The sequence below is a fragment of the Varroa destructor genome, unplaced genomic scaffold (assembly GCF_002443255.2).
Source record: "Varroa destructor unplaced genomic scaffold, Vdes_3.0 BEIS01000006.1, whole genome shotgun sequence".
Taxonomy (NCBI): Eukaryota; Metazoa; Arthropoda; class Arachnida; order Mesostigmata; family Varroidae; genus Varroa; species Varroa destructor.
The window spans coordinates 7,862,210-7,887,124 of record NW_019211459.1 but is presented as its reverse complement, the minus strand read 5'-3'; the positions used below and the strand labels follow the sequence as shown (position 1 = coordinate 7,887,124).

At 42.3% G+C, this 24,915-nt stretch overlaps 2 protein-coding genes across 12 annotated transcripts in view; one reads left to right on the top strand and one right to left on the bottom strand.

Moving 5' to 3' along the window:
- Positions 1 to 4,691, bottom strand: part of LOC111252567 (uncharacterized) — a 60,286-nt gene extending 55,595 nt beyond the window's left edge. For all 3 annotated transcript variants that reach the window (XM_022810710.2, XM_022810711.2, XM_022810714.2), the window contains exon 1: positions 4,188 to 4,691. The gene's annotated coding sequence lies outside the window, so the exon portion shown is untranslated. The remainder of the gene's footprint in view (positions 1 to 4,187) is intronic.
- Positions 1 to 22,785, top strand: part of LOC111252566 (annulin-like) — an 80,819-nt gene extending 58,034 nt beyond the window's left edge. For 3 of the 9 annotated variants that reach the window (XM_022810706.2, XM_086992041.1, XM_086992042.1), the window contains 14 exons: positions 9,560 to 9,945; positions 12,339 to 12,542; positions 16,365 to 16,489; positions 16,815 to 16,953; positions 17,119 to 17,360; positions 17,606 to 17,808; positions 18,032 to 18,142; positions 18,503 to 18,628; positions 19,064 to 19,216; positions 19,371 to 19,450; positions 19,958 to 20,263; positions 20,571 to 20,728; positions 21,455 to 21,594; positions 22,277 to 22,785. In XM_022810706.2, the coding sequence (XP_022666441.1) occupies positions 9,744 to 9,945; positions 12,339 to 12,542; positions 16,365 to 16,489; positions 16,815 to 16,953; positions 17,119 to 17,360; positions 17,606 to 17,808; positions 18,032 to 18,142; positions 18,503 to 18,628; positions 19,064 to 19,216; positions 19,371 to 19,450; positions 19,958 to 20,263; positions 20,571 to 20,728; positions 21,455 to 21,594; positions 22,277 to 22,418 (2,331 nt within the window). In that variant the 5' untranslated portion in view covers positions 9,560 to 9,743 and the 3' untranslated portion in view covers positions 22,419 to 22,785. Of the gene's footprint in view, positions 1 to 5,398; positions 5,527 to 9,559; positions 9,946 to 12,338; positions 12,543 to 16,364; positions 16,490 to 16,524; positions 16,646 to 16,814; positions 16,954 to 17,118; positions 17,361 to 17,605; positions 17,809 to 18,031; positions 18,143 to 18,502; positions 18,629 to 19,063; positions 19,217 to 19,370; positions 19,451 to 19,957; positions 20,264 to 20,570; positions 20,729 to 21,454; positions 21,595 to 22,276 lie in introns of those variants that run through there. The other 6 variants (XM_086992040.1, XM_086992043.1, XM_086992044.1 and 3 more) reach the window with 6 other exon arrangements.
- The last annotated feature ends 2,130 nt before the right edge of the window (positions 22,786 to 24,915 follow it).

Below are 24,915 nucleotides of genomic sequence, written 5' to 3'. Positions count from 1 at the left end.
TAAAGACTGCGAAGTCAACGAAATGTTCCATGATAGATTGTAAACATTGCAATAAGACCAAAGACTCAAGTGATAGATAAGCGAAGAGGACAAATTCTTCGTTTCATGTAAGTTCACCCAGATCAATAAATGATGCGCATCTTTCGGCCAACGTCTTTTTTGAGGTGTTCAGTTAGTTAGCCTATTTTCAAACAGGCCGAAGGTAAAACAGAGCACAATACTCGAGCAGAGTCATAAGAATGGCAGTAAAAACGACAACAAAGCACCAATGCCGTCGATCAATCGGGAGTAACACCGCTAGTGAAGCTGGCCGATTTATATCGTATTTTTTGCCTGCCGCCGTTCGTCGTATGTGATTTGATCATGATTTCTTCAAGACGAAAAAAAAGTTGGCGGATCGGCCCATCACTGCAAATAAAAAAACGGTATGGGGCAACTGTTTAGTAAATGTGCCAACAGCTGTCGTCGTAAATCCGTTTTCGTCTAGTTTTGGTCGTCGTCGTCGTGAGTTAAATGCGTTCTTAAAAAGCTGCATCAGCGCGTCTTTATTATTTCTCACAACGATTATTGCCAGTGCATCCATCGTTACTGCTCTTCTGATCTATGATTCTATATCATTACCAAAAATGAAATCTCAGAACCACGCAAATTCAATGACACCACAAATTTGCCATTTATCAACTATACATAATCGTAGATCTATGTCAGGTACAAGCCGCACAAATTTTTTTACTTTTACATTCGGCACCGCCGTCGGACATTTCATCAGACGGCTGGTTCAGAGCACGCAATGAACTGTCTCCACGGCCGGATTTAGACATGGATTACCGCGTCTCCCTAAGCCTAATAGGCATACACTGAGCTGTCACAGGACAGACAAGATCACTGCAGTCAGCAAGCTAAGTCGAATACGACTATTTTTATCATACTCTTATGGATTTATCTTTATTACGTTTATGTACTGTTGCGTACGGGAACTAGAGGTTCACATTGCTAAATGACTATATAATTATGACATGGTACTTCAAGTGGCTAGATCGTGACCTGTAATGTCCGAATGAACAATACCCGCTAGAAACAGTAGTGTGACCGGGTTCCCGTTAGCAGTAGGCGGGGTCGACACGTGTGGATTTTTTTGCATGACTGTTGTTTGTAGCCCGTACCATAGATTTGGACTGAGCTCGCACATATTGGACTATTCTCTACGTGCAGCGCTTTCTGTCGCAGGCAATTTATATGGTGTATTTAAACAAGTCTACCGAATAGACGGAAACTCTGATCGGGGCCAGTATTTCGAAACGGAGGCATTAATTTATCTCTTACACGAATTGTGTCAAAATCGCAAACATATTATTCATTTCAAAAGAAATATTGTTATAACCTCAATTAGTCTCTTAATCTCAAACAGAGAAGTGGCCGCTTTTTAAATAGCTGGAAGCTCGAAAAACAAAAACGGACAGTCTATGGAATCGGTAGAAAGACATATATATATGTGCTAAATTACATATAGAATATGACGATACGCACGCGCGTATTATTGGCGAACGTCGACCACGGAGGATTACATGGTTCAGTGTCCTGTACCATCCCATAAAGCTTGCGTTGCTTACCGTTGTCGTTCATTATTCGTATACATGACACTTCTCCATTTACGTTCGGTGGTGCTCGTATCCCTCCGCCCACCCACATACCGTTACGGCACACCTGTATAATGTACTGTGATTATGTACAGCCGCTGACAAGATCTGTATGTTCTATGCACGCGAGCCTCACTGTGGATCACAACGAAAAAATGACGCTTACCAGAGGTGATAAACGGGACGTTCAATGCGCAGAGCGACGTTCCTTAGTTCTATATCTATCTGATCGGGGCTCATGCTAGATAGACTGTTAACTACAAGCTGAGATAACACGAAGTACGTATTTCAATTGCCAACAGCTACATCTAAGCTGTCGACATGAATCGTGTACTTCTACGCCCCGGGTTGTTAACTGTAGCAGCATTAGTTGTTATCAGCAATCACCGAAAAGCCTCTGACTATAACATACGACTGTTACTTTATCTAATCTTCGATACAATCCGTTGTGAATATTATTGGCATCGGCTTTTCTCTGAGATTTCCATTTCGGAACAAAGATAACTTTGTAATTGTGCAGGTAAAACATTTAATAACTGAACAGTGCCATGTCAAGAAGAGATAAGAGACTACTTGAAATTGAAGCGTCTCATTTCTAGCGTTTCTATCTGTTGCCTTCATGTTTCTGATTTCTCAGCAACACAGAAACATCTATGATATTTCAGTGTAAATATAGCTTAGATAGTAGGACGTGGCTAGTATGTCAATCCAACAGCTACCGTCAGATGTGATAGACGCCTAGCTGACCTAAGAAAAAAGGCCTATGATTTTCGTTTTTTCAGACTTTCTCGCATCAATGCATGTTAGATCATTCATAAATGAGGCCGTCTCATTACGTCTGCTCTTTAGGCAAACGTATAGCGTTGTCTCAGAGCGTGAGTCGAGTTGTGCGGTCCTTTTTAGTCGATGCTGAACAGCGTAACTTTTGAAATTGAAACGGACCATCAAGGTTGGAAGCTGTGTAAACGAAACGTATCGCAGCTGCCAACCTAGGATTTTTGTGCCTACTGGCTCCGTCCTGATGCTATAACTGACGTAGTAATTCGAACTCGAATTGATCTCTATAGACGGATAGCATTTTTCCAGCTTCAACATAAGCCGCAGAGCGCGTTCTGGAACGTCTTTCAGAAGCCAAAAAAACTCAACCACAATACTCGACATTGACTAACGTAAAATCAATGGTAATGCTATGTCGTAAGTTTGATCGCCGACGCAGTTACAAAGCTTAGAAGCATGGCCGACAACAATAACAAAAATCTACTTGTGGTATATGCGTATATATATATATATACAAATGTATCTATTACTTGTTATTTTCGCTGAGACCTTTGGCTCAACAGTCCTATAGCGTGATGCCAAATGCTCGTTGTATTTCAAGTCTAATCTAATATTTTTCTGACTAAAGCACGCTTACCAACTCTAGAGCCGTCCCTCCACGATGTCAAGTGTACACACATCTGGTTCAATAATGTGTATAAGTTGAAATAGATTTGGACACTCACGCCGCGTCAGCTGGCAGATGGTTCCCGTGACGGCAATAGCCTCATACTATTCAAATGTGCTTGTTGGGAAAACTTCTGCGAATCTTTACGTTCTAACGATATTGTTAGGAGCGTTGGACTTTGCTACGGACGTATAAATATCTTTTCATTACCATGCCAGTGGCTCTTGGCAAGTATTTTGTCAAAATGTATTTTCTGCCGGTCAGCACAACCAATTATTTATTTTTATATATGTATTATGTTATATATGGCGTTCTATTTGGTTTTCTTCGTTTATGTCGTTTAAATTGGTAGCTCAACAAGCGTCTTTCGACTAGCTCGTAAAGTTGCGGGGTGCCTGTTTGGCGCCACAGGTGACATAAAAGGCCGGTGGCCGACCTGTTTCTTGTTAATGCTGTTGTAATCGACGTTCGTTTCACCCATGGAGCTAACGAAGGCATCTGCGGCTCTGGAGTAGGCGTGATCGTCAGTTACAATGCCCCCCACACCCCACCCCGTTTTGCTCTGTAACCATTTCACGCTTTGAACCACTGGACCAGGAAGCGAACGAGCCCGGTAACCATCCTTTAAGAACAGGACAATGCCCATAAATAGCCAAGTCGTTGTCAACAGAATTTGTTGGCGTGCCCAAATACTTTAATACGTCCTTTCATGATGTATCATTGTTATTATCATTACTGCGGGCTCCAACTTCAATGAAACAAACTAATTAATGGGACTTCAAACGGTCGTAGGTACGGCTCGTTTTTTAACCACGGGAAAGGTCTTGCGAGCTAAGTTTACCAGAACTTATCATCTAGTTGCCTTGCTAGCACTCTTGAAGATACAAGAGCGATTCGTTTATCTCTAGAGAGTATTTTCTCGATTGTCTCCTGCATTTGCGCAGTTTCGCAGCTGTGACTGCGGTGGTCGGCAATCCAGCGAAAATCCCTGAACCAATTGTGACAAGTGGCATCCGATCGCTTAGCCTGCTCACGGAGTTACCTAAATTACACGGCCGAAACATCCTTCGTAATAGGTGCAATCACTCCTTTTGTTGCGTTCTTACCCCTTAGTTCAGTTGTCTCGACCTATCGGGAGGCTGAAGTCACCTCGAGTGCGGTTATCCTGCTGGCAATCTGAACGTTATCCATAGAGTAACTATCCACAGCTGATTCGGTGGGAAACAAGCATGGCGGTCTAATCACTGGGCGTACATTACTTTTTTTTTGGCGAGCTCCACCACAATTGCCTTAGAACAACATACATGCACAACTTCACTACGGAGCACCGGCAATCAAGTACGATGTAGCGATACGCGGTCCGCCCGCTGTTTGTACTAATCAAACAATCAGACAGATGTCTTCATCGCACGAACTGTCCACAATTTCATTTCTAACATTACGACTCAACCCGACACCTGTTTATCATGTCTTCTTTCCTTTACGAAGTCTACAATGCACTGTGGCGTAGCACCGTCTTCGTAGCTATCTTATCTTATAATCTTTGTGTTAACAAGGTCGGAATCGAACCGATTTAATTGGTAGAAATACCTTCATATTATAGAAGAAGAGGTTCATACGTTGTCGCGCCCCGACTTACTGACGACCTATACAGATGCGCGAGACTCCAACAACATCGAGCCACGACCGATCACGATCGCGACCGTTGCCTGTCGCTGAACCTCAGACGTGCGCACCGTGTTACGGGCGAGCGCCACTTGGCAACTGGATGAACATCCGATAGACAAGCACACGGGGAGCCGGCTTTGCTCATCCAAACATAGTTCTCTCTGCCAAACTCACGCGGCGGCTCCGTCAGCGGCTGCGTTCAGAGCCTAAGCCTTCGCATACACACGCCGAGAAACTGACCGACAGATAGACCAATAGAATCTACTACTACTGCTAAGCTTACCACTGCAAAAGCAGCGGCGACGGAAGCGCTAGCAGCTGCAATGAGAACGAACTATAGCAAGGGTGTTGCACTACTGCGGGCGCTGGTACTTTTGCTTCGGTGTACCGCGGTTACGGCGAACAGCAACAGCAGCAGCCTAAGCCCTGGCTGCTTCTTCCACGGAAAACTGCTGTCATCTACTGTCGACTTCCTCTCAATGACTAGCAGGGGGTGCGAGGTAGCGCTGCTGCATTGCTGCTAGAGAATATGTATGGATTGTTGGAAAAGAAGATAATTACGGAGGAGGAGGAGGAGGAGGAGTAAGCTAAAGAGCTGGTCGACAATCTGACCGCTAGGTGGCGATCATGTTCGAGTCGTCCGCTAGGTGCGAAGCAGCTGCTAGCGACCGAAGCACCATCTAGTGGCAAGTGTGCGCGGGTTCCTGGACGAAAAAAACGAACTATAGGAGAGAATGCAAGTTGCCTAGCGGCAGTCGTATTCGTGGCAAATAGCAGGTAAGTAGAGATGATAACAGAACAGATTTGACAGAGAGGGATGGGGGCGGAAAGATTTGTATTTTGGCGTGTCAGAAGTTGCGGCAAAGACCGGAGCCACGGACTAGCTAAATTTATGAGGACGGATAATATTGCTGCTGATGATATCGAGGACGACGATGACGGCGTTGGTGCCGTGTTTACGAGCTAGATTTATCGTCTGTCCGTCATCTCCCTACTAGTTTTTCTCGAAGCAAATCATACAGAGGTAGTAGCAACAGCGGTAGCCGTAACGGCGGTAGTAATTCGCGCTCGCGGTGGCGCTAGCGGGCCATCGGTGGGAGCAGAAGCAGGGCGGCTATCCTAGCGGTTCACCTAATGCTGGCCATGATTAGACTGAATTAAGCGTGGTAGTGGGCGATGGTTCGGCGAACGTATGTGTAAACGTGAAACTATACGTGTGTTTATATATATTTATACGCGTGTAGATGTGAATAGATGAGCGCGCATGGATGTCCATCTGTTCGTTCGTCTGCGTATGTCTGTCTGCTTGCACGTGAGGGGAGGAGGAAGCGAAGGGGGGGGGGGGGGTTAACCCAAATCATATGAGACGAAATAGCTCGAAGTGGCCTGTTTAGCTGACTCTACTTATGGATAAAATAGCGCAAATAATGATGGGATAGGGTTCAATGTGCCGCTTGAGAGGAGGACACGCTATGTTTGATTCTGTATAGCGTAACATCGTATGAATATCGTGCATACAATACTTAGTATTAAGGCAGATACTTGGCTAGTGTTCCTGGTATACGTCAGGGCTTTATAAGTCCGCAATAAACTTTAGTCCTCTGATATCGAAACGAGACAAATTATATTCAACGCAAGCTTCTCGATCGCACGAGCGGCTTCGGGCATAATAAGTAATTTTGAGCAGACGGACGTTACGGTAACGGGCCGTGACGGGCCGTTAACGAAAGCATTTCCAAATCTACAAAGGGTAAAGGAGTACAGGACAAATCATAGGTTATTGCCTCAGCCGGGTTAATACTTGATTGAAACTAGACAAGTACGGTGTTGTAGTAATTAAGCCGCTCATTTTCAAACTAACTTACGTTCTGGTCGTATTAACCAAACATCTCTAACAAACAGACGGTATTTTGGGGCTAGTTAGCGGCGATACGACGAGCCAGTCAGCATTCTAAAATACAACTTCCTGCACAAAGATAATGGTTAGATTGCTATGTAGTAGCCATTTCATAGCTTTGATCACGAACATTTGCTCAGGTCTAGCACATACTACAGAACAAATATGTACCGTGCAAGCTTATTAATCATGTTTGACGATTTAACAATAATTTGAATCAAATAACATTATTCTAAAAAACATGGGTCGTGTGCCCATATTAGCGCTTCGAGGTCATTAAAAGCTTTCAATCACTGCTGGATCCAAGCCCGAAAAAGGTCGCTGACATAAGCCACAAATAATAAGCATATGTGCAAAGTTTATGTTCAGCAAGCGAGGTCAAAAATTGTCTAACCCACATAATCAAGATTCATACGACTATATCGTTTAGTTCAACACATCTTTCCAGTAATAGGCTTCCAGTAATAGTAATAATAATACCAATAGGAAGAGTGAGTGCGTCGCAGTCCGTCTGAAGTGGACGTTTATATCACCCAACTGACATATAATGCTATGCTTCCAGAGAGTCCAGGCAGTGACTTGTGGTCTTGAACTAGATTCGCAGGTAGTGCTAACTGCGACCACGAAAGGATTCGTCTAGTTACCGTCTGTATTTAAACCCCTGTCATTTATCTCTGAAAAGCTCATTTTCGATCTACTCATGAACCAGAATCGTACGACAACTGCAATAACGATGGCACCGTAGAGGTCGCTGTTTAGACGTTAGTAGGACTATCTATAGATCTGATTCGATTGTCTACTGGCGCAATTTTACCGATGCAAACCCATCGGTACGATACCGCCAATCGTGGCCGCGACTTTGCAGGCCTGTATTTAATGTACACCCCGCAAAAACGAAACATGATAAAAGAATATGAAAAGAATCTCAATATCGGACGGGCACATTACCATTAACTTGATTCTAAATTAAGGCATGAACGATCGTGGTATAGACCAGTCAAGCAAGACATGAGATGACTTTATTGATTTTCCACCATTCATCCCTTCTAATTACTCTTGTAATTACCATATCATAGATCAGCAGGCCGTGGTCGATTAGGCAGACTAGACTGCACTACATAGTGTTTGTTTTGGACCCATTTTGTGTTTAGTACGCGTGCGCGATCACTGTTCATCATATAGATTCATCTCTGTAAAATGAATATGATCATTTCTGTTCTAGTCACCCCCTGCGATCTAATGAATCTCCCTAATCAACACTTGCCAGCCAACCCGTGCGTCTTTTCTGTGCTGGTTTGGAACCCAGGTCTAATAACCAAATTCATTCGACGCATTATCGCAAATGGGCTGCATATTTACCCTTAATTGGGTTGGTGAATAATATATTGGAGGTCTACGATTTCATTCATAATTACTAGCACTGGGCATATTCGTTAACGGCATTAGCTATTACGATCCGGTTGATATATTGATTTTTTTGCCATCGACTTCAGTAGTGCACGAGAAGTATCCGCACATGTTACGTTTGAGGCCGCCGTGGAATCAATTTTGAAATTTTTCCAATTCCTAAAATATAGCACGTATATTGAAAGGAGACCCGCGCCTTTGAGTCACCAATTCGGAATCTACAGGTGGCTATAGGCAAGCGGTAATCGTTCTACCTTCTTAAGGCGCTTGTAGTTCCATCAGGTCATCGAGTCAATCCTCTTTCTCGCAGTTATTTCGTAGGGTATACTAATTAGAGACAGTATCCAGCCGCCCGTTGCGGGCGACTGACTTCTGACATATTTGCCCTCTGACATCGGGTGCAACAGAAGCGGCAGCAGCTATTTCAGGATGCGACTGCCCCCCCCCCCCCCCCCAACCATTCATTCGATACGCACGGGAACTCACGCGTCTGGCGTTTACTGCGGGCTGCGCAGACTGGTTCAAGGTGGCACAACAACCTGGACGAATCGTTCGTCGTATGTCAAAAATAATACACGAAAAATGTCAGCCATGGCGGCAGCCCTAGTCGTATGTGACTCGTAAGGTCGTGGAAGCCGTAGCACTCAGGGCGTACGACAAGAAATGGCCGGGCACGCTTAAGTAAGCAACGACGACGGGACGCAAACGAGAAACGTACGAAATGCTGGGAGACGCCGTGATAGTGATGGGGCGCATCACATATAGGTAGCCTCGGTTTGTTCTAGACGTCAGTGAAGAAGGTATCGCGGTTTCAGCTCATATTTATCTGCTAGTAATGACTGAAGATGGATAACGGCTGAGATGGGTGGAACACTGTTGCTAGCGGCTGCGGACAACAACGAAACCCAATGACGCTAATAGTTACATTGACCACCTAAAAGAGGTAGCGAAATGTGCTTGTCAAGAATAGAACAATGCGTTCATTTATACTTTAGCCGATTGCAGAGGTAAATTACCACCTATGGAGCGACGCATGCGTGTATGTGTGCATGTAAATGCCACGTGCAATCACTAGGACTCGTTACGATCTAATCATAGACGTATTGTTAGCCTTTTGTTTGATCTCAGTAGGCTTTAGGGCTTTAGCTACTTAGGCCGGTGAATTTGCCAGTCGATTCAGGTTACACCCCAACCTAATGTTCAGGCTCCGTTCGCGAAGAATACTTTTCTTTCCATCTTTACCGCTGCGTCACAAAAGCGAGATGATACAAGCGTTTTATAAGTACGTTTTTGATTTGTTAGATCATTGGGTAAATTCTGAGAAGATGAGGCAGCTGTGTATACTTTTGGCGAACCGATAAATAGTTCGTTTTTAAGTAACTACAAGATCTGATGAGAGAGAAATCAGCGGAATTTTACTGGCTTATATAAACTAGAACTACTTACGATATTGCCATATACTGACGTGGGTACTCTTCCTTCGTTACGTGCTTCTGTCCCTTGCAGGGCTCGCGCCAACGAACTGAGATCGGTGAGAAACAGAATAGACAAGGGCACCTCGTTTCCAAGCTGTGGCTAGCGCCTTCAACAGCGCCATTGAAAAACACTAGTCAGAGGCGAAGCCTAGAAATCTCATAAAGGAAGAGGTACACTGCGTGCCTTCGAATACATTGACCATTCGTAGCCGGTAATGGTCATCATGAGTTTCAACAGAGATTGGCTGAACTCGCTGCGTAGTTATTCTAGGTTCGATTCGAGACCGGGCTCTACCTGGGACCTTGGACGTGCCGGAAATAGAGTTAGGCCATCATGGCCACGGAGGCCTCTGGACATAGAGGTGGAGATTTTCAATGAGCCGGGGCGTCGAGCAAGGCCGGGTCGTTTGGGACTGCGTAAGTGATACGTTTAACAATGACTGATTAGAATCAGTAATGTGATATATGCGACCAAGCTAACCGTCACATGTGGCAGCTAAGTAGAGGAACCGGTATGTTCTGCTGTATAGAAAAGCTCGTCTACCTTTAGAGATAACACCCTTATCAGCAACATGTTAGGCTAACTTGTTTACTTGAGTAGAGTAAAACGTTTATGATGCGATTTAATAACAAGATCCCTGTTATGATAATCTGTTATGAAATAACAGATCGCGTAGTGGATAACACAAGCCGCTGCACGAAATCAGACGATGATCTATTCTTATATAATTAGCAAATGCAGCAGAATGCTAAGATGAATTGTGAATCTGATGGCGCTGAATTGTTACAAAAACGTATTGTATAATTACATGATTATTACGCAGCCCCGATCGTCGTACTGCACAGTCTCACGTAGACGATTGACCTGTTGTCGCGACTGGAACTGGGCGGTGAGCGAGGAGGTCCCAGCGAAACAAAAGGCACCTACAAAAGGATCTGGCCACAGTTTCAATTACCGTCAATTACGTTCAAAGTGGACCTCGCGTACACTTCTGCATGTAAAAATATTCCAACGAATGTCACTCAGTACCAGTTATCCTGCCTGTGGCATGTCGCAAATCGGACCCGAAGCAGAGCCGAGTGCCGAAGACATTATGAGTGCCTCTTATTTCTAGCATTCTTATTGCTGCAATTAGAAGCAATGGCTTTTCATCTTCCCTCTGCGCTTTTTTTTCTGCATTTGGTGTACGTTAACATTAAGCACAAACCTAGTTTTGGCAGGCGGCAACATCAGGCAATCGTCATAACAGCTGAAAAAACGTGATGACCCTGTTAGTTCAGTTAAATGAATTTACAGCCGTCATTGACAATGAACGATCTGAAGGAGCTGTCACATAAACACGATATAATCTGTCAAACTCAACTGAAGTACATAGCGATAATGGTTACGTATTCAGCCCTAGAATAACGAAAGATGAAACACACACGCACACACACACACATATAATGACATGTGAAAAATACGCTGAAGTCATTTGAGTGAAAGGCAGATCTTTGAAACGATAAAATTCAGCATTGTTTGCTCTTTCTGTCAGAGTTACGCCCCCATTTCAAATGCCCCACACAGTTGTCAATGACAGTTCGAAATTGTGCTCATTTACGCCGACGGAAAATGCGGCCTGCCGTTAGCTTTGCCTAAACGCCGCATTCTGAACGGAATGTTTGTCCATAATCACTTAACTCTGCAGGTTTCTCATCCTGTCGATGAAATAGTTCATAGCTGACTGTGATACTTTATCTAAACGGGATAAATATTCCGCCTTGAAAGGATCACAACGTATTGGAAATCTAAGCTTCGGGCAACCTTCCGTTCATGTACCAATGCCAACCAGCAATATAGCTACTGATGTTTTCTCTAGGTCACTATAGCCTACCTTAAATCTCGCAAAGCGTGTGCGTAGGAAATGAATCGCGCCGATCTAACACTTCAGGGTTGCCGTTTCGGAACCGCTAAGTTCGCCCAAGTCTCGAATACTATATTGATTCTATATTTCATTCACCGAACGCGTAAACGTTGTCCAATGGTCAATTCGATATGATGAACTTACTGTTCTAAGTTTCGCATACTAGCACCGACTGAACTTGTGATGCAGGTTTCACTCACGATACAGTTTGCGTTATACCATATATGCGCATTTAAAGTATAAGAGCTATAGTTGTCAGCGGCTGGATAAAACTTACTAGAAATCTGTAAAAAAAAAATCAGCCAAAGAGGGGATTTAAGTTAGAAGAAAAAAGAAGAGGAGATGTTTTCAAGGAAGGTTCTAAATAAGTGAATTAGTTAATAAGTATACTATCATAGGAGCTAGAGACTGAGATAGGCATTTAACAATTACGTTTTTGTCTAGATATCGGCACAGGTGTGATTCTATAACAGCGTTCAGCATTATCTCGGCTTGTCTCGTTTTTTACTCCTTCCAACGACAGTAGCTCTTAAACTAGAATAGTGGAACATGTTTTTTTAAATGACGCCATCGTGTTCCCCTTTCTATAGACCGGTCTATTCGATAGGCTGATATCTAAAGTACAGGCACATATGATTTGACCGATAGCGCTTTAATAGGCCCATCGAATGCAGCTCTGTATTGATTGCGTCCTGAACTCTTCTAAGCAGACCATATGAAGACACCTTCAGCCCTTGAAATGTGAACGTTGAGCTAGAAGAACGCCTTGCTTTAAACAACCCGCAGTTTGCCTATAGCATAACATTTTTACAGATGTAATGAATACATTATCATAAGGCGAAATAATAACGTTCGGCGTTTTTGTCGACATCTTTTTTGCTGTTGTTTTGGATGTTACTCTCCCAGTTTCAGAGAGCGACATCCTTGAGATCCAGTCCATTGATGCTCGGATCGACTTCAATTGTCGAACCCATCATACAGATAGATTTTCCGGGTCACGGCACGGAATTCTGATCGCACGCCGAGGACAACCGGTACAATTGGTCTTACAGCTTTCTCGCCGATTTCAGCCAGATTTTGACCATGTTGAACTGGTTTTAACGTATGCTGGTACGTCTGTTTTGATGTTGGCAAGAGAATTCTTACTCATATTTTTCCTGTATGCGTTAATAATTATATTGATACGAAATTAGATAAACACGAAACGAAACGATGTATAAACGAAAAGGAAGCGAAGTGTTTCGGGCGAAACAAGGGGTGAAAGCTCCAAAAATCCTTGACGTATGAAGGTGAGAAGGATCTTTTAATTGATGTAAGCTTTCCTTGTCCTTTATCGATACGTTTAGGTTACAAGATACAAACACAGTTGTAAATGGATTAAAAACTAGTGAGATCATCCAACTAAGACAAAGTCGCTTGACAAATTGGATTCACCAAAGGCGCCAATAATAAGTAACAACGAAACGCATTCCGCTTCTCATACCGACTCAATGAAACGGATGAAGCATCGAAGAGGTCGATTATTTCGATTATAAGACCAAAAGCAGAGAGACTCAGCCACAAGGTCGATGTCTCCTCGTCTTCTTTCATTATTTAATGTCTATTTATGCGGCTCAGTTTTTCGCTAATTATTATTTCGACTTGATTATTTAGATATTAAACAAACGTTTCTTTGTATAAGAAGACATGGTGCGTTTTCCATAAACGCGTTATTTTTTTGGAAAATCCACATCTATATCCAACTTGACCACAACATTTGAATCCAGTTTCATAATAATTATATTCATGCGTCCTCCATATTTGGGTTCTGCGCAAACGCTGTACACATCCGGTAAGAAACAAGCATATATATATTGGGTTCTCGGAAAAATATCGACCATTTTTAGGCTATAATTAAACTAAATATTCATTGCACTTTAGAGTAATATGACTGACGACCCTCTACTATTTCCCGGTTAACATCATAATGCCATCGCGGTAGAGCTTCTATGGTTTCTGGGTGGAAAATTGCGACAAGCTATTTTTTCTACTTTCGACTAAGGCTGCATGACCGCCATTGAAGGACTTCTGCAAAGGCCAGAAGAGATCATAGCCTGCTGATGCGGGATCGGGGCCTATGCATATTCCCGCAACGTCTATCGGCTAGCTGAACAGTTACGTGCTTTAGCGTTGTCATCACGGAAGATGACGCCTTTTCTGCTCACTAGTCCCAGTCGATTCTTTTCAATGGCCTCTTGTAATTTCGCTAGCTGTTGGCAGTAGAGGTCCAAACAAATCGTTTTGCCTGCCTGACGGTAGCAATTTATAACAAACGATTTCCAGTTTCAGCAAACAAACGGTGTTCGGATGGTTTAGAAGCGTCTGGTAGTGAATATTGTTTGGTTACAGAGGGTTCGGTCTTGCTCGATTTCGCGATAGTTTCGTCAACTTCTCTTTGTAACTGATTTACTACTACAAGGGGCATCCTTCACATCGAAATTTATAGAACTATCTTGGGGCTGTTTTCTCCGATGACGCATTCTTCGTTTACGCCTTCGCCGTAATAAGATTGCAAAATAAAGCGAATTTTTTCTGCAAAATTTACCTACTCATTTTATCTCAAGTCTGAATAGTAGACACTTTACAAGCGCACCTACCACTACATCTGTCCAACCTCAGTTTCCAAATGATACCAACTCCAACCTGACGCGACCCATGTTGCCTAAAACGCACGACTTTCAGGCCATCTAGCTAGATACAATAGTCAATTGTTTTTCAACATATGTACGCAGGAAATAGCGAAAAGTGAATACAAGTAACTGATATCTGATTTATCTAAATATCTGTATCGACACAAAACATAACGCGCTGCTACTGGTTAAAGAACAATGGTTTTTTTTTTCTGGAAGTTCAAAGCAGACAAACAATCAAGCCGTAATCTTTAGCTTTAGTTCGAGACATAGCATGAATTAGCTTATATTGCGTTCATCCTGCTCCCGTCACCCCTCCCATTCATCACAGTAATTAGGCCGGCAGACCTTAAAGATACGACGGTAAACGACGCTTATTTGCGATGTCGGCTTTGCTTGTTGCCGTCCTGGCAGGCGCGGGCGCATTCGAAATAGCGCAGGACTGTGTTGAGATACACGACCGGTGTCATGTGGTGATCCGGCCAGCACCGCTTTTCGATGTTGTACTTCGCAGTCGAAAAATGGATAACAATATACAAATCTTGTTCTTTATATTAGGCCACATTTACACCTACCCCTCGTGGCGTTGTTATCCTTAATCTTTGACACAAAAAAAAAAGCGCGTAATATTCGGTAAGGGGAACAGCAGCGGTAGCCGACACAACACAGCGTTGAACGTTCACGTGCATAATTCAACGACATACGGACATTGTTTCCATGTGCACCTTACATAGACATTACTGTGCAGTAACGGTGTGTGCCTTTTCATAATTCTGGCTTCGTTTCCTTATCTCTCCTGCGACGATTCATTGTTGCTAGCGGCAGCAGCGTTCGTTGCTCAAGTTCGCGTTACTTGGCGCGCGCGCGCGCGTTTCTGCCGTACTATCACTTCGGCGATACGGGCGGCGATATCTTCCGTGAATTATCCTATTCGTACATGCATGTACTTGTACACAGATATTTAGAAATGTCTGTTAATGGCGTGATGGTAGGCTCGAGTTATTACCGTTGTCCTTGTTGCGACTGTCGTTTCTGATGCGTCTGGGGATACTATTCATTCGCCGAGCAAGATCGTCAGCAAAGATCATTGCAACAACCCATGACAGGGGCGCTACGGTGGGTGGCGACCGACGCGTATTAATTAATTAACTAACGACTTTTACCGGCAGCGCTAGCCTTGTTTTTTTTGCGGAAAACGAGCCCGTTAGTAGGCGTTCCGTAAAGACTGCTCGTCGGGATATAAGACGGGACACATAGTTCGTGTATGTACATGTGGACATATAATGCAAATAAATTTCATTTGTTATTGTTATAGTTCTGTTCGCGCACACACTCACTGTCGTTTCGTCCATACGGGCTGCCTCTTCGTGCTGAGACAGAGTTATGAATGTAGACCTCTGTAGGTTTTATGACGACCATAGCTCTTATAGTGATAGGGACGACAACAACTGCGTTTTCTGCTAACGTTTCCACACGACCGTTGTACAGAGATAACGATAAGAACGATTTTATATTCACTAGCGATAGGCCAAACATTCGAATAAATAGATCATACAATCGTTCTAGATAGAGACAACGCTAGCAAGAGTAATATTAGCCAAAGAATATAGGCTGTCAATGCAGAACAGTGGCCTACTACGGAAACAGCAATAAACTGCAGCAGCCTTATTGTCATAAAAAGTATCGCGGTGTTCTGGTGATCTAATGTTACACGCTACAGGGCAGAAGGGCTGTATTGAAATTTGCCTAAGTACTTGTGGTTGATTAGAATACGTCGTTGTAGATTGGCCTAACAGAGTTGCGGGGGCACCTTCCGTACGATACGTAACACCGTCGACACTTGGACTAATCTAGAAATGTAGAAGTGGTGATTAAAACTAAAATGAATCGTATACGTAATTGGACGGCACGACGGTACATGCAAACAAGAAAGAAAATATTGCTTTGTGTAAAACCATCGCGGCTGGACGTTCGACAAGACAAATAGTTTACGTAAACGCGTAATAATTTCGCAACGAGCAAGTCGTTCGTAGCGGCACCGCTGGCAAGCCACCGTAATTACGTATTTTGCTAGGTGGAGCGGTATGCCAAGGCCACTTGAAGTTTGTCCACTAGAATACGGGTTAAATACGATATTGATTATCCGTAGAAGAGTAACGAGTAGTTGTAAACGTGTGAGGATAGCGACTCTGACTAGCATTCAATATCGTTTTCATATGCCACTAATACAGTTGCTTTACCCAATCGCTGGCGCCGTCGACAGGAACTCGTTTCATTTACGGAGAGGATGGAGTCGAGCGTATCACCGTCTCTCGACGGGTCGCAGAACATGCAACTTTATGGAGTGCCCGCCTCATTGAAGTGCGACGCAATACCATCGTCCTTGACGTAAGTAGACCTACAATAGCTGACCGAAACGATAGTCGTCTGGCTGACGAAAACTAATGATAGACGACGTTACAGTGACAAGGACGCATTGGCTACGTGTTTTGGATGGCTCTTTTATTTGTTCACGTCTATAAAAGTCTTTTACGAAAAGTTTTTGTAGGTAATTGTTACATTTTTTACGAATGCGGTTATTTAGTAACAAGCTGGCTTTAACGTACTTGTCTAGGAAGATACGAGAGAAATTACTTACGAACAGATGTGTCTACATGTTGTATTTCTCCATATTATGGTATATATTCCCTAGCCTAATCTAGATCTCTTTTAGGTGGCCATATCGGTCCGTGCAGCCGTTGGCGAATGGAGACTCAAGATCCTCACCCATTTGTTGAACCGGAGCAATCTTGTTGACAAGATTTTCCACTATGATAAACCAATCTTCATTCTCTTCAATCCATGGAGTCCAGGTACATCGACCGAAGCTTTGACACCAACCCAAGTGTCCCTCGAGAATTGAACGATTTAGTTTATTTATTAGTGTATTTATTATTAGTGTATTTTGATAAAAAGCTAAGTTACAGCATAGCATTGACACGAAACGCGCTCCACCGTGCACTGACTCTGCGCTTCAGATGATCCGGTTTATTTGCCGGCTACAAGAGAGCGAGATGAGTATGTCCTGGCGGATACTGGCCTCATTTATTCCGGCCGAAAGGATCGTATATCGGAGCTCGCCTGGGTATTCGGCCAGCATGAAAAGAAAATCTTGGAAATTGTATGTTTCGCATTGCGTGAATTAGCAAATCTGGATGTGCGAAAAATGGCAGAACCGACTCACGTATCCCGGGCCATTTCCAGTATAGTCAATGGGCATGTAGGTATATGCCTTGTTATCGCTACTAGCGTCTATTCATAAATAACTAACCGTCTCCTTTTACATTGTTATATCTTTTACTTGCTGTAAGATGTTTTTTATAAGCTGCAAAAAAGATCTTCGCACCCTTCCGCGGGTTCTACGTCGCACGAGTTTGAATCGCTCCTGACAAATTCGATGAGGGTGTGCAAAAGAAGATTATTATTTAGGGAGAGTTAACAGATCTATTTCTTGTTCATTGACAGCGTGGCCAAGATGGCATTGTCGAGGGTAACTGGTCTGACAAGTTCCACGATCAGCAAGATAGTCGGTCTCCATGGGAGTGGAGCTCATCAGTTGAGATACTACAACTGTTTCATAAAAAACGCTCAATAGTCCGATACGGTCAGTGCTTTGTTTTTGCAGGCGTCTGTAACACCCTCTGCAGAGCTTTAGGACTGCCAAGCAGGTGAGATAGACAAACTAACTACCTTGGTTAAGTATGTATGTGGAGCTACGCTTTTTAGAAACTAAATTTTTCTTTTCAAAATGAAAAATCCCGTATAAGTACATATAATAGTATATGATAAATACTATATACGGTATCTGCTTTAAGGAGAACAGTAAAATATTTATTTGTAATTTTGGTGGTTTACAATCAAGCAATGTCAGCCAATACCATGGGTTTTTAGGTGTGTTACTAATTATCGTTCTGCCCATGATGTCCACGGAAACCTCGTTCTCGATTACATCTACAACGAAGACGATGAACTCGTTTCAGAGAGTCGGAACGATAGTATTTGGTAAAGGAAACTTTTGCACAACTTCTCTATCTTGCCGGGTCATTTGAGATTTGTCTAAACGTTCCAATTTAAAGGTTGCCGCTTTAACATAGGATCGCATAGTGTCTACTCTCGTACGACTGCAAGACTGGAAGCAAGCAAGACTATCGCCTTTTATAGTTATTCAACAAACAATACCAATGATATCGAAGAGAGATTATTAGGGGACCACAAAAGTTTACAATATCTCTATCATCTTGTTGTTAATTTTCCTGAAAATGCGTTGTCCGCGTAGCGGTATGAACAATAAATCGATACTGAAGCTCTTACTACTAGTCTGAATTAGTTATCTAATGTATCGAACCGTTTATTGTTGCTTAGGTCATTTCACGTATGGAACGAGGTCTGGATGCGGAGGGATGACCTGCGAGGGTCAGTCCCCGGTGATTTCGATGGGTGGCAAGTTATTGACGCCACTCCACAGGAACTTTCCAATGGTGAATTTAGGTGAGGACATAATGAAGTTACTAATGTCGCTAAATTAACTTCGTACTTTGTGAAAGCGTTAAATACCTAATTTGTCTATGTTATTTTATACAGGAAATTTCCAGTAAAACTCATATTATATCGTTAATTTTAGGCTTAAGTCTAATCCAATCCATGCCGCTTCTTTACTTAATGATTATAGTATTTATGGGTGTCTACATACAGAAATCAGTTATCAAGAATGAAATCAAAGCAGTTATTTATACTGCGCTTTGTCGGATTTTTATTCCATCATACAACATTAATTTTTATAGGTCAGAATTTACGTCGTGCGTACATTAGCCCAAAGTCATGCTGGAAGCTACACGCTACATACAGAGTCTACATGTATATAAAGTACGTATCTACTATTGCTCATGTATCTATCTTATGTTTCTGCTGACACAACGGTTATAGGGTGGGTCCGGCCAGCGTGAAAGCAGTCCGGCGTGGTGAAATCGACGTGAAGTATGATTGCGCCTTTGTACTTGCCGAAGTCAATGCCGATGTTGTTTTTTATCGCCAGGACAATCGAGGACGTCGTAAAGAGATCAAACGCCTCATCGATGAGTAAGTAATGCACTAATGAGCTGCAACGTTTGATACACTCATGCCTTTAGTCGATGCCCTTTTTCCCTAAATGACGTATCTTTAGCTATGAAACGTAGTATGATCAGAAGGATTTAACAAATATATATACAATCGAACACGAAATCGATTTTAGTGTCGGCGTCAACATGAGCACCAAAGCTGTCCTATCTAACAACCGGGTCGATATCACCAATAACTACAAACCTCCAGAAGGTGAGTTGAGGTCAAACCTAGGACATATCGATGCTACTATGCATATAGTGCTTGGTCGCCCTCCACCGCCTTACTAGTGTACTACTGACCATATATTCTAGAAACCCTTACTTTGCCATTTCTGCATCTCTCATTTTATCTTTTCTCTTTTTGTTATGTTCACTCTAGATCGATGTCTCATTACCGTTCTATTGTCTTTGCTGTAGGTTATGCGTGATACAGCTGAACATTAAAAAACTATTGCTAAACTCGTGCCTAGGTTATACATAGGTTAACTATGTGGAAAACCTCCACGTTCCTAGCGTCTGCATCTTCTGGCAAAGTAATATTGTGCCCTGTTACCTGGTAATAGCAATAATACTAAACAACCAAAACTAGCTAGGTAGCATTTAAACAATCGAAAATATCAGCACTGAGTAAATGTGCCGTTAGGCCTTACCAGTACCTATACCATCCCACTGCATCACTCTAAGCTATGTGCTAACTACACGATATTTGCTGTTTTAGGGAATAGCGAGGAGCGCCTCGTCTACGAGAGGGCCTTAAGACAACTTCAGCCTCATTTGCCGCGGTACACTCGGAGTCTGCCTAGGCCCGGTGCAGAGTCCGACGTCGTGCTGGAAATTCATATGCCGGATGATGACGCCCTTATCGGAAGTACCATACAGATTCGCGCTGTCGCAAAGAACAACAGCTTTGAGAGAAGCCATACGCTCCGCTTACTTCTGCGAGCCATATCAAAATGCTACACGGGTTGTAACGAGAGGCTTTTAAGGCAGCGAATTTTCCATGAAACCCTTGAACCTCGTGATTGTACGATCTTTTTGCACTTTGAGATGGATGTAATAATACTAGCGATATGTAAGGTTATGTAAGCGTGTCCGTTGGACACGCTTACATAACCTTACATATCTTCTTCACGCAGCCATCTAGACAACATTCAAAAGCAAATATTAGGTAAAACCTCTGCAGGAATTTTATAATTTAGTAGGCAGGCAAGTAGAATGCGCCAACTAAAAGTAATTATCCAGACCCTACACCACGTATACCCAAATGAATAGTCGTATTTGGCCGCTAACAAATCATTGGCACGCCTTCATTGTTTTGTTGTATCTGACAGCTCTCGAGCTGACCCTGGAGGTGACGTATGCTGATTACGCACTGCCTGTACGCGTTAGTGAACAACTGGCTACGATCCTACAGGCCGTATCTGAAGATGGGGCAGACTTTATGATTACTGAGGAGTTCGGCCTGAGCCTACCACCGATCACCGTGGCTGTCAGTATACTTCGACTTACATTTGTAAACACAGCTGTATATTAAAAAATTGGGCTGGCTGTACCCGCCTCGGTGTTCCTTAGCTTTTTGTTAATTCACAATAGCAAATATATTTACGATTAGCCATTGGAGTCGCATTATTTAGCAAGTACGGCAAACGTCTTTGGTACAGAAATGTTATTTGAAATTTTTAATTATTCTGTACTGATCATGGGAATTTCAGTCTAATCCTTTCGGGCGAAAACGGTTACACGCCTTCGTACACTAAATGGCGAAATGCACATGTATTTGTTGAGCTTATTTCGAAAAGGGCTCCATCGACGTTTTTGTAGGCTGACTATTGTTGATCCAGCAAAAAATATTTCCCATATGACGCTGGGGTACATTTGTTTAATACCAGGCACCAAGACATCATTCGAACGCAAGTCTTGGAAGTGATTGATTACGAAGGATCGAGTTCACAGATTGCTATCGCTGGTTAGTAAAAATATACTATCCCAAGATGAGATACCAGGGAACGGGTGCGCAGATGTCCCAATCGATCTGCAACAACTTCGTTAGTTATGTACCAAATGGAAAATCAACGGGCGTTGAATCTAGCCAGTGTGAGCTTGTACGATAAAGTTCAACACCACACACTAGCTACTCTGCGGTATCGTGCAATCAGGAGTCGGACACGTCGCTGAGCTAACAGTGAACTGATTATTTGTATGAGAAAATTTTCAGTGCGACACTCAGCAGAAAGTTGGACGCCCCTTCGATATTGGACTCTCTCTACGCAACCCCCTACCTGTTGCACTTAACAACGCCCACTTTACAATCGAATCGCCGGGTATCACTCAGAAAACGATTCTTTCTGTGAAAAGGTATAGATTTCATGTACGCGTTTCTAAAAGCGCCGGAGTTAGGCGGCAAAATTAAATAGGGAAGTGGGGGATGAGACAGACCTCGCTTCAACCTAACCTAGTTTCGGTCTCTCCGCTCGAGTTAGTAGAGAAAACTTCGATTACTTGTAACTTTACTTAATATAAGCATATCTCTGTATTCGGACACTTATAGACATATGACATATCCATGCGATACGATGCTAAACTTAGAAAAGAAGGTCCTCTACCGTAAAGGACAACGCGTCCAACCTAATTGATTTGTCTACTGACATAATTATCCTACTGTATTAAACAGTCAAAGTGTCAAACTCGGAAAAAAACCTGAGGAGAACCTTGTCATCCAGAAGGTCACACTATGTAAAACATGCTAGAGATACTAATTAAAACTTAGAAAATTATCGAAAAAGTCAAGTAAGTCGCGCATGATTAGTGATCTCGTGAGGCGCCCGAATCCTACGATCTTTAATCGAAACAAAGACCTTAGGATGAACTAGCCTATATAATTGCCACTTTGCTATGACTGTCATTAACTATTTCCGTTATAAGCTGAAGGCTAGCCGTGTAAAGAAAATATGCCAGCTTAATTTTTCAACATACTACAAAAATAAAGCCAGTATCAACCAATATATGTTTACCGTTAAATGCACAATAAATATTTCAGGCCGCCAGCTGCCGGGGATTATTTTGCCGTATCGAGCCGGCTCACTCCGAAAGGATTCGGCCAGCGTAGCCTTATAATCACCTTCAACTCCGATAAAATACCTCAAATATCAACTCAGAAGAGCCTTACTGTGCTGCCATGAACGATCCGCTTAGACGAAATAAAGTGTCGAAGACCAAAGTCAATTAATAAGAGACTGGCAAAGCATTATCAGACGCCTTTCCCGAAAATATCTACTTGTCCAATTGACAGCAGACACTCATTCGTATAACCCAATGAACGTTTACAAATACTACAATCGATAATTCTAGCTTATATATGCGTTGCTATATAAATATAAATCTAATTTTTGGTCCACTTTTCTGAGTAAGAATGAGGTTCCATCTTCTAGAAGATGACTGCATATATATAACTATCGTATAGTATTTCGGCTTAGCATATCATGCGTTGGTGGTTTTTTATTTTAATAAAATACTCAATTCGGGAAAAGTTAGCTGGCTTTTAATTCACTTTACACGTACGTAAATCGGTATTCTAGGTCGGTGCATACATACATACATATATATATATAGTCACACGATTTTGGCTAGCAGATTTTGTCACAATCGTCGTGTGACATTTTCAACGCCTTTTTATATTGTGCGACAAATGGTCCTCGCGTATAGGTATAGGGCGTCATGTCCTGTGTCATGATACGCCCTGGTTGGGATATTAGTACGAGTTTCGGGGCCGTCAGAGACTGCTGATTAGGATTCCTTAGGTTAAATTTCTACATAAAGGTTCAGAGCATTGTATACGGTAGGACATATCTGACTCTAGAGAGCCAAACTATAAAAATGCTGTTTTTCATTTATGATGACCATTTCATCAGAGACTGCACCGAACTCAGCTACATCGGGCGCATCTTCACCTATTTCGGTGCGAGCTAAACAAGGGCGAACGGAAAGGCATAACTACTATATTTCATTATTTAATGCTAACATCTGTCCAGACATACGTGTAAAAATATATCGCTACTGGCCGTAGAAGCCGATGAAGAATATATAATATAGAAAAAATAAAGAAACAATGTGCTAGAGAATCAACCTATTTCCAGAAATTTTGTAGATGGCAACAGGATCACGCAGGAAGAGGCGACAGCTCGTTACATAGAAGCTCCGTCGCTCTATCGAAGTATAGTCGAGTTCGTGTTTACAAAACGAATTCTCAAAAACATTTTATTATTATTATTTTTATGGTTGTTTATTATTAACAAATTAGTAACGACGATAAAAATATCGGAGGTTGTTCTTAATTGAATAAAATTACCTTGCCAGTCGTACGGGAATTAAGAGGTAGAAAGAATGGATCTAGAAGAACGAGGTCCAGTTGAATTTTTTTTGAGAAATAGTGAAAGACGTTGACATTACGATTCTAATATATTTATTTACCTCAGTTGATGCTATTTTAATCTGACTAGTATTATACCTTAAAAAACACTTGAATTTTGAATCCGAGTATGGAAAGCAAACAATCTAGTTAGATCCTATTTTTCAACAGGACGATTTTAATTTGCTGTCTCGGAACAACAAAGCTCCTGTAGCAAACGGCCTAAGTTAAATTATATCACGAAGAGCCATTTGTTGTTGTGAAATATAAAAAAAAAAATCCAAGGATTATGTCGGCTTTCGACTATTGAAGGTATTATGATTTTATGAGCTTCTTTTGTTTTAACAGCACCAATATGATCAAACCTACTGACATCACGTCTACAAATGAAGCTCGATCATGTTAGTGCGCACGGTCGTAGGCGAATGAAGACCTAATTCTTGTTGTCGCAGCTGTCGGACGGTGTGGCAGTTCCGTCGAATTAAGCAGCCTGATAATAAAATCTTGGTTTTTCATAAACCGATTTATTTTCTGTTCAGTCCGATCACGCAAGGCAGGATTTCCGATCGACCAAGTTAGGTGTTTTCTGTTGAATCTGCGATAACCTTACTTTTATAATAGTATAATTTCTTAACATGCATAATGACATGAGTTTATTAATAAAGTATACAGATATTTTAAATAAGCTCTAACATGAAATACATATAAACACTTGATCTGATTTAGGAATTTGTCCTTAAAATAATATCCTTAAGCCACAAGCGCCTTTATTATTAATTTTACTGTTATTTGTTAACCCTTCGGGCAGTGTTTGGATGCTGCGAGTAGAATCAATAATAAATAAATAAAGGCTCGAATAAACAATAAATTGGAATATATTGTACTTTACTACTGACCCTTTGATTATGCGTTACAGCTGAACAGCTGGTCCGTTATAACTGTGACATGGCAATAATCAACATAGAGGGTAAAGGCTTAAAACATTTAGGTCAGTCTTTTAAACTTCTACCCTTAACTGGCCGTTGCGCATCTACTTTAATAGAACTTCTATGCTTTGAGTTTTACGTCCGATATCGCCGTTAGGTGTTCCGCCAGACAGATTTTGATACAACGTATCACAACGATCTGTACCAGAATCGTAATGTTGTGATAACCACACTTCTCAGTGGATGTAACCTATCCTAAATTCGAACAAAAACGTCACGCTTTATAGAGTCGGAAACGGATGTTATACGTACTGATTATAGAGATCGGTTGTAGAGCTTCCCTTG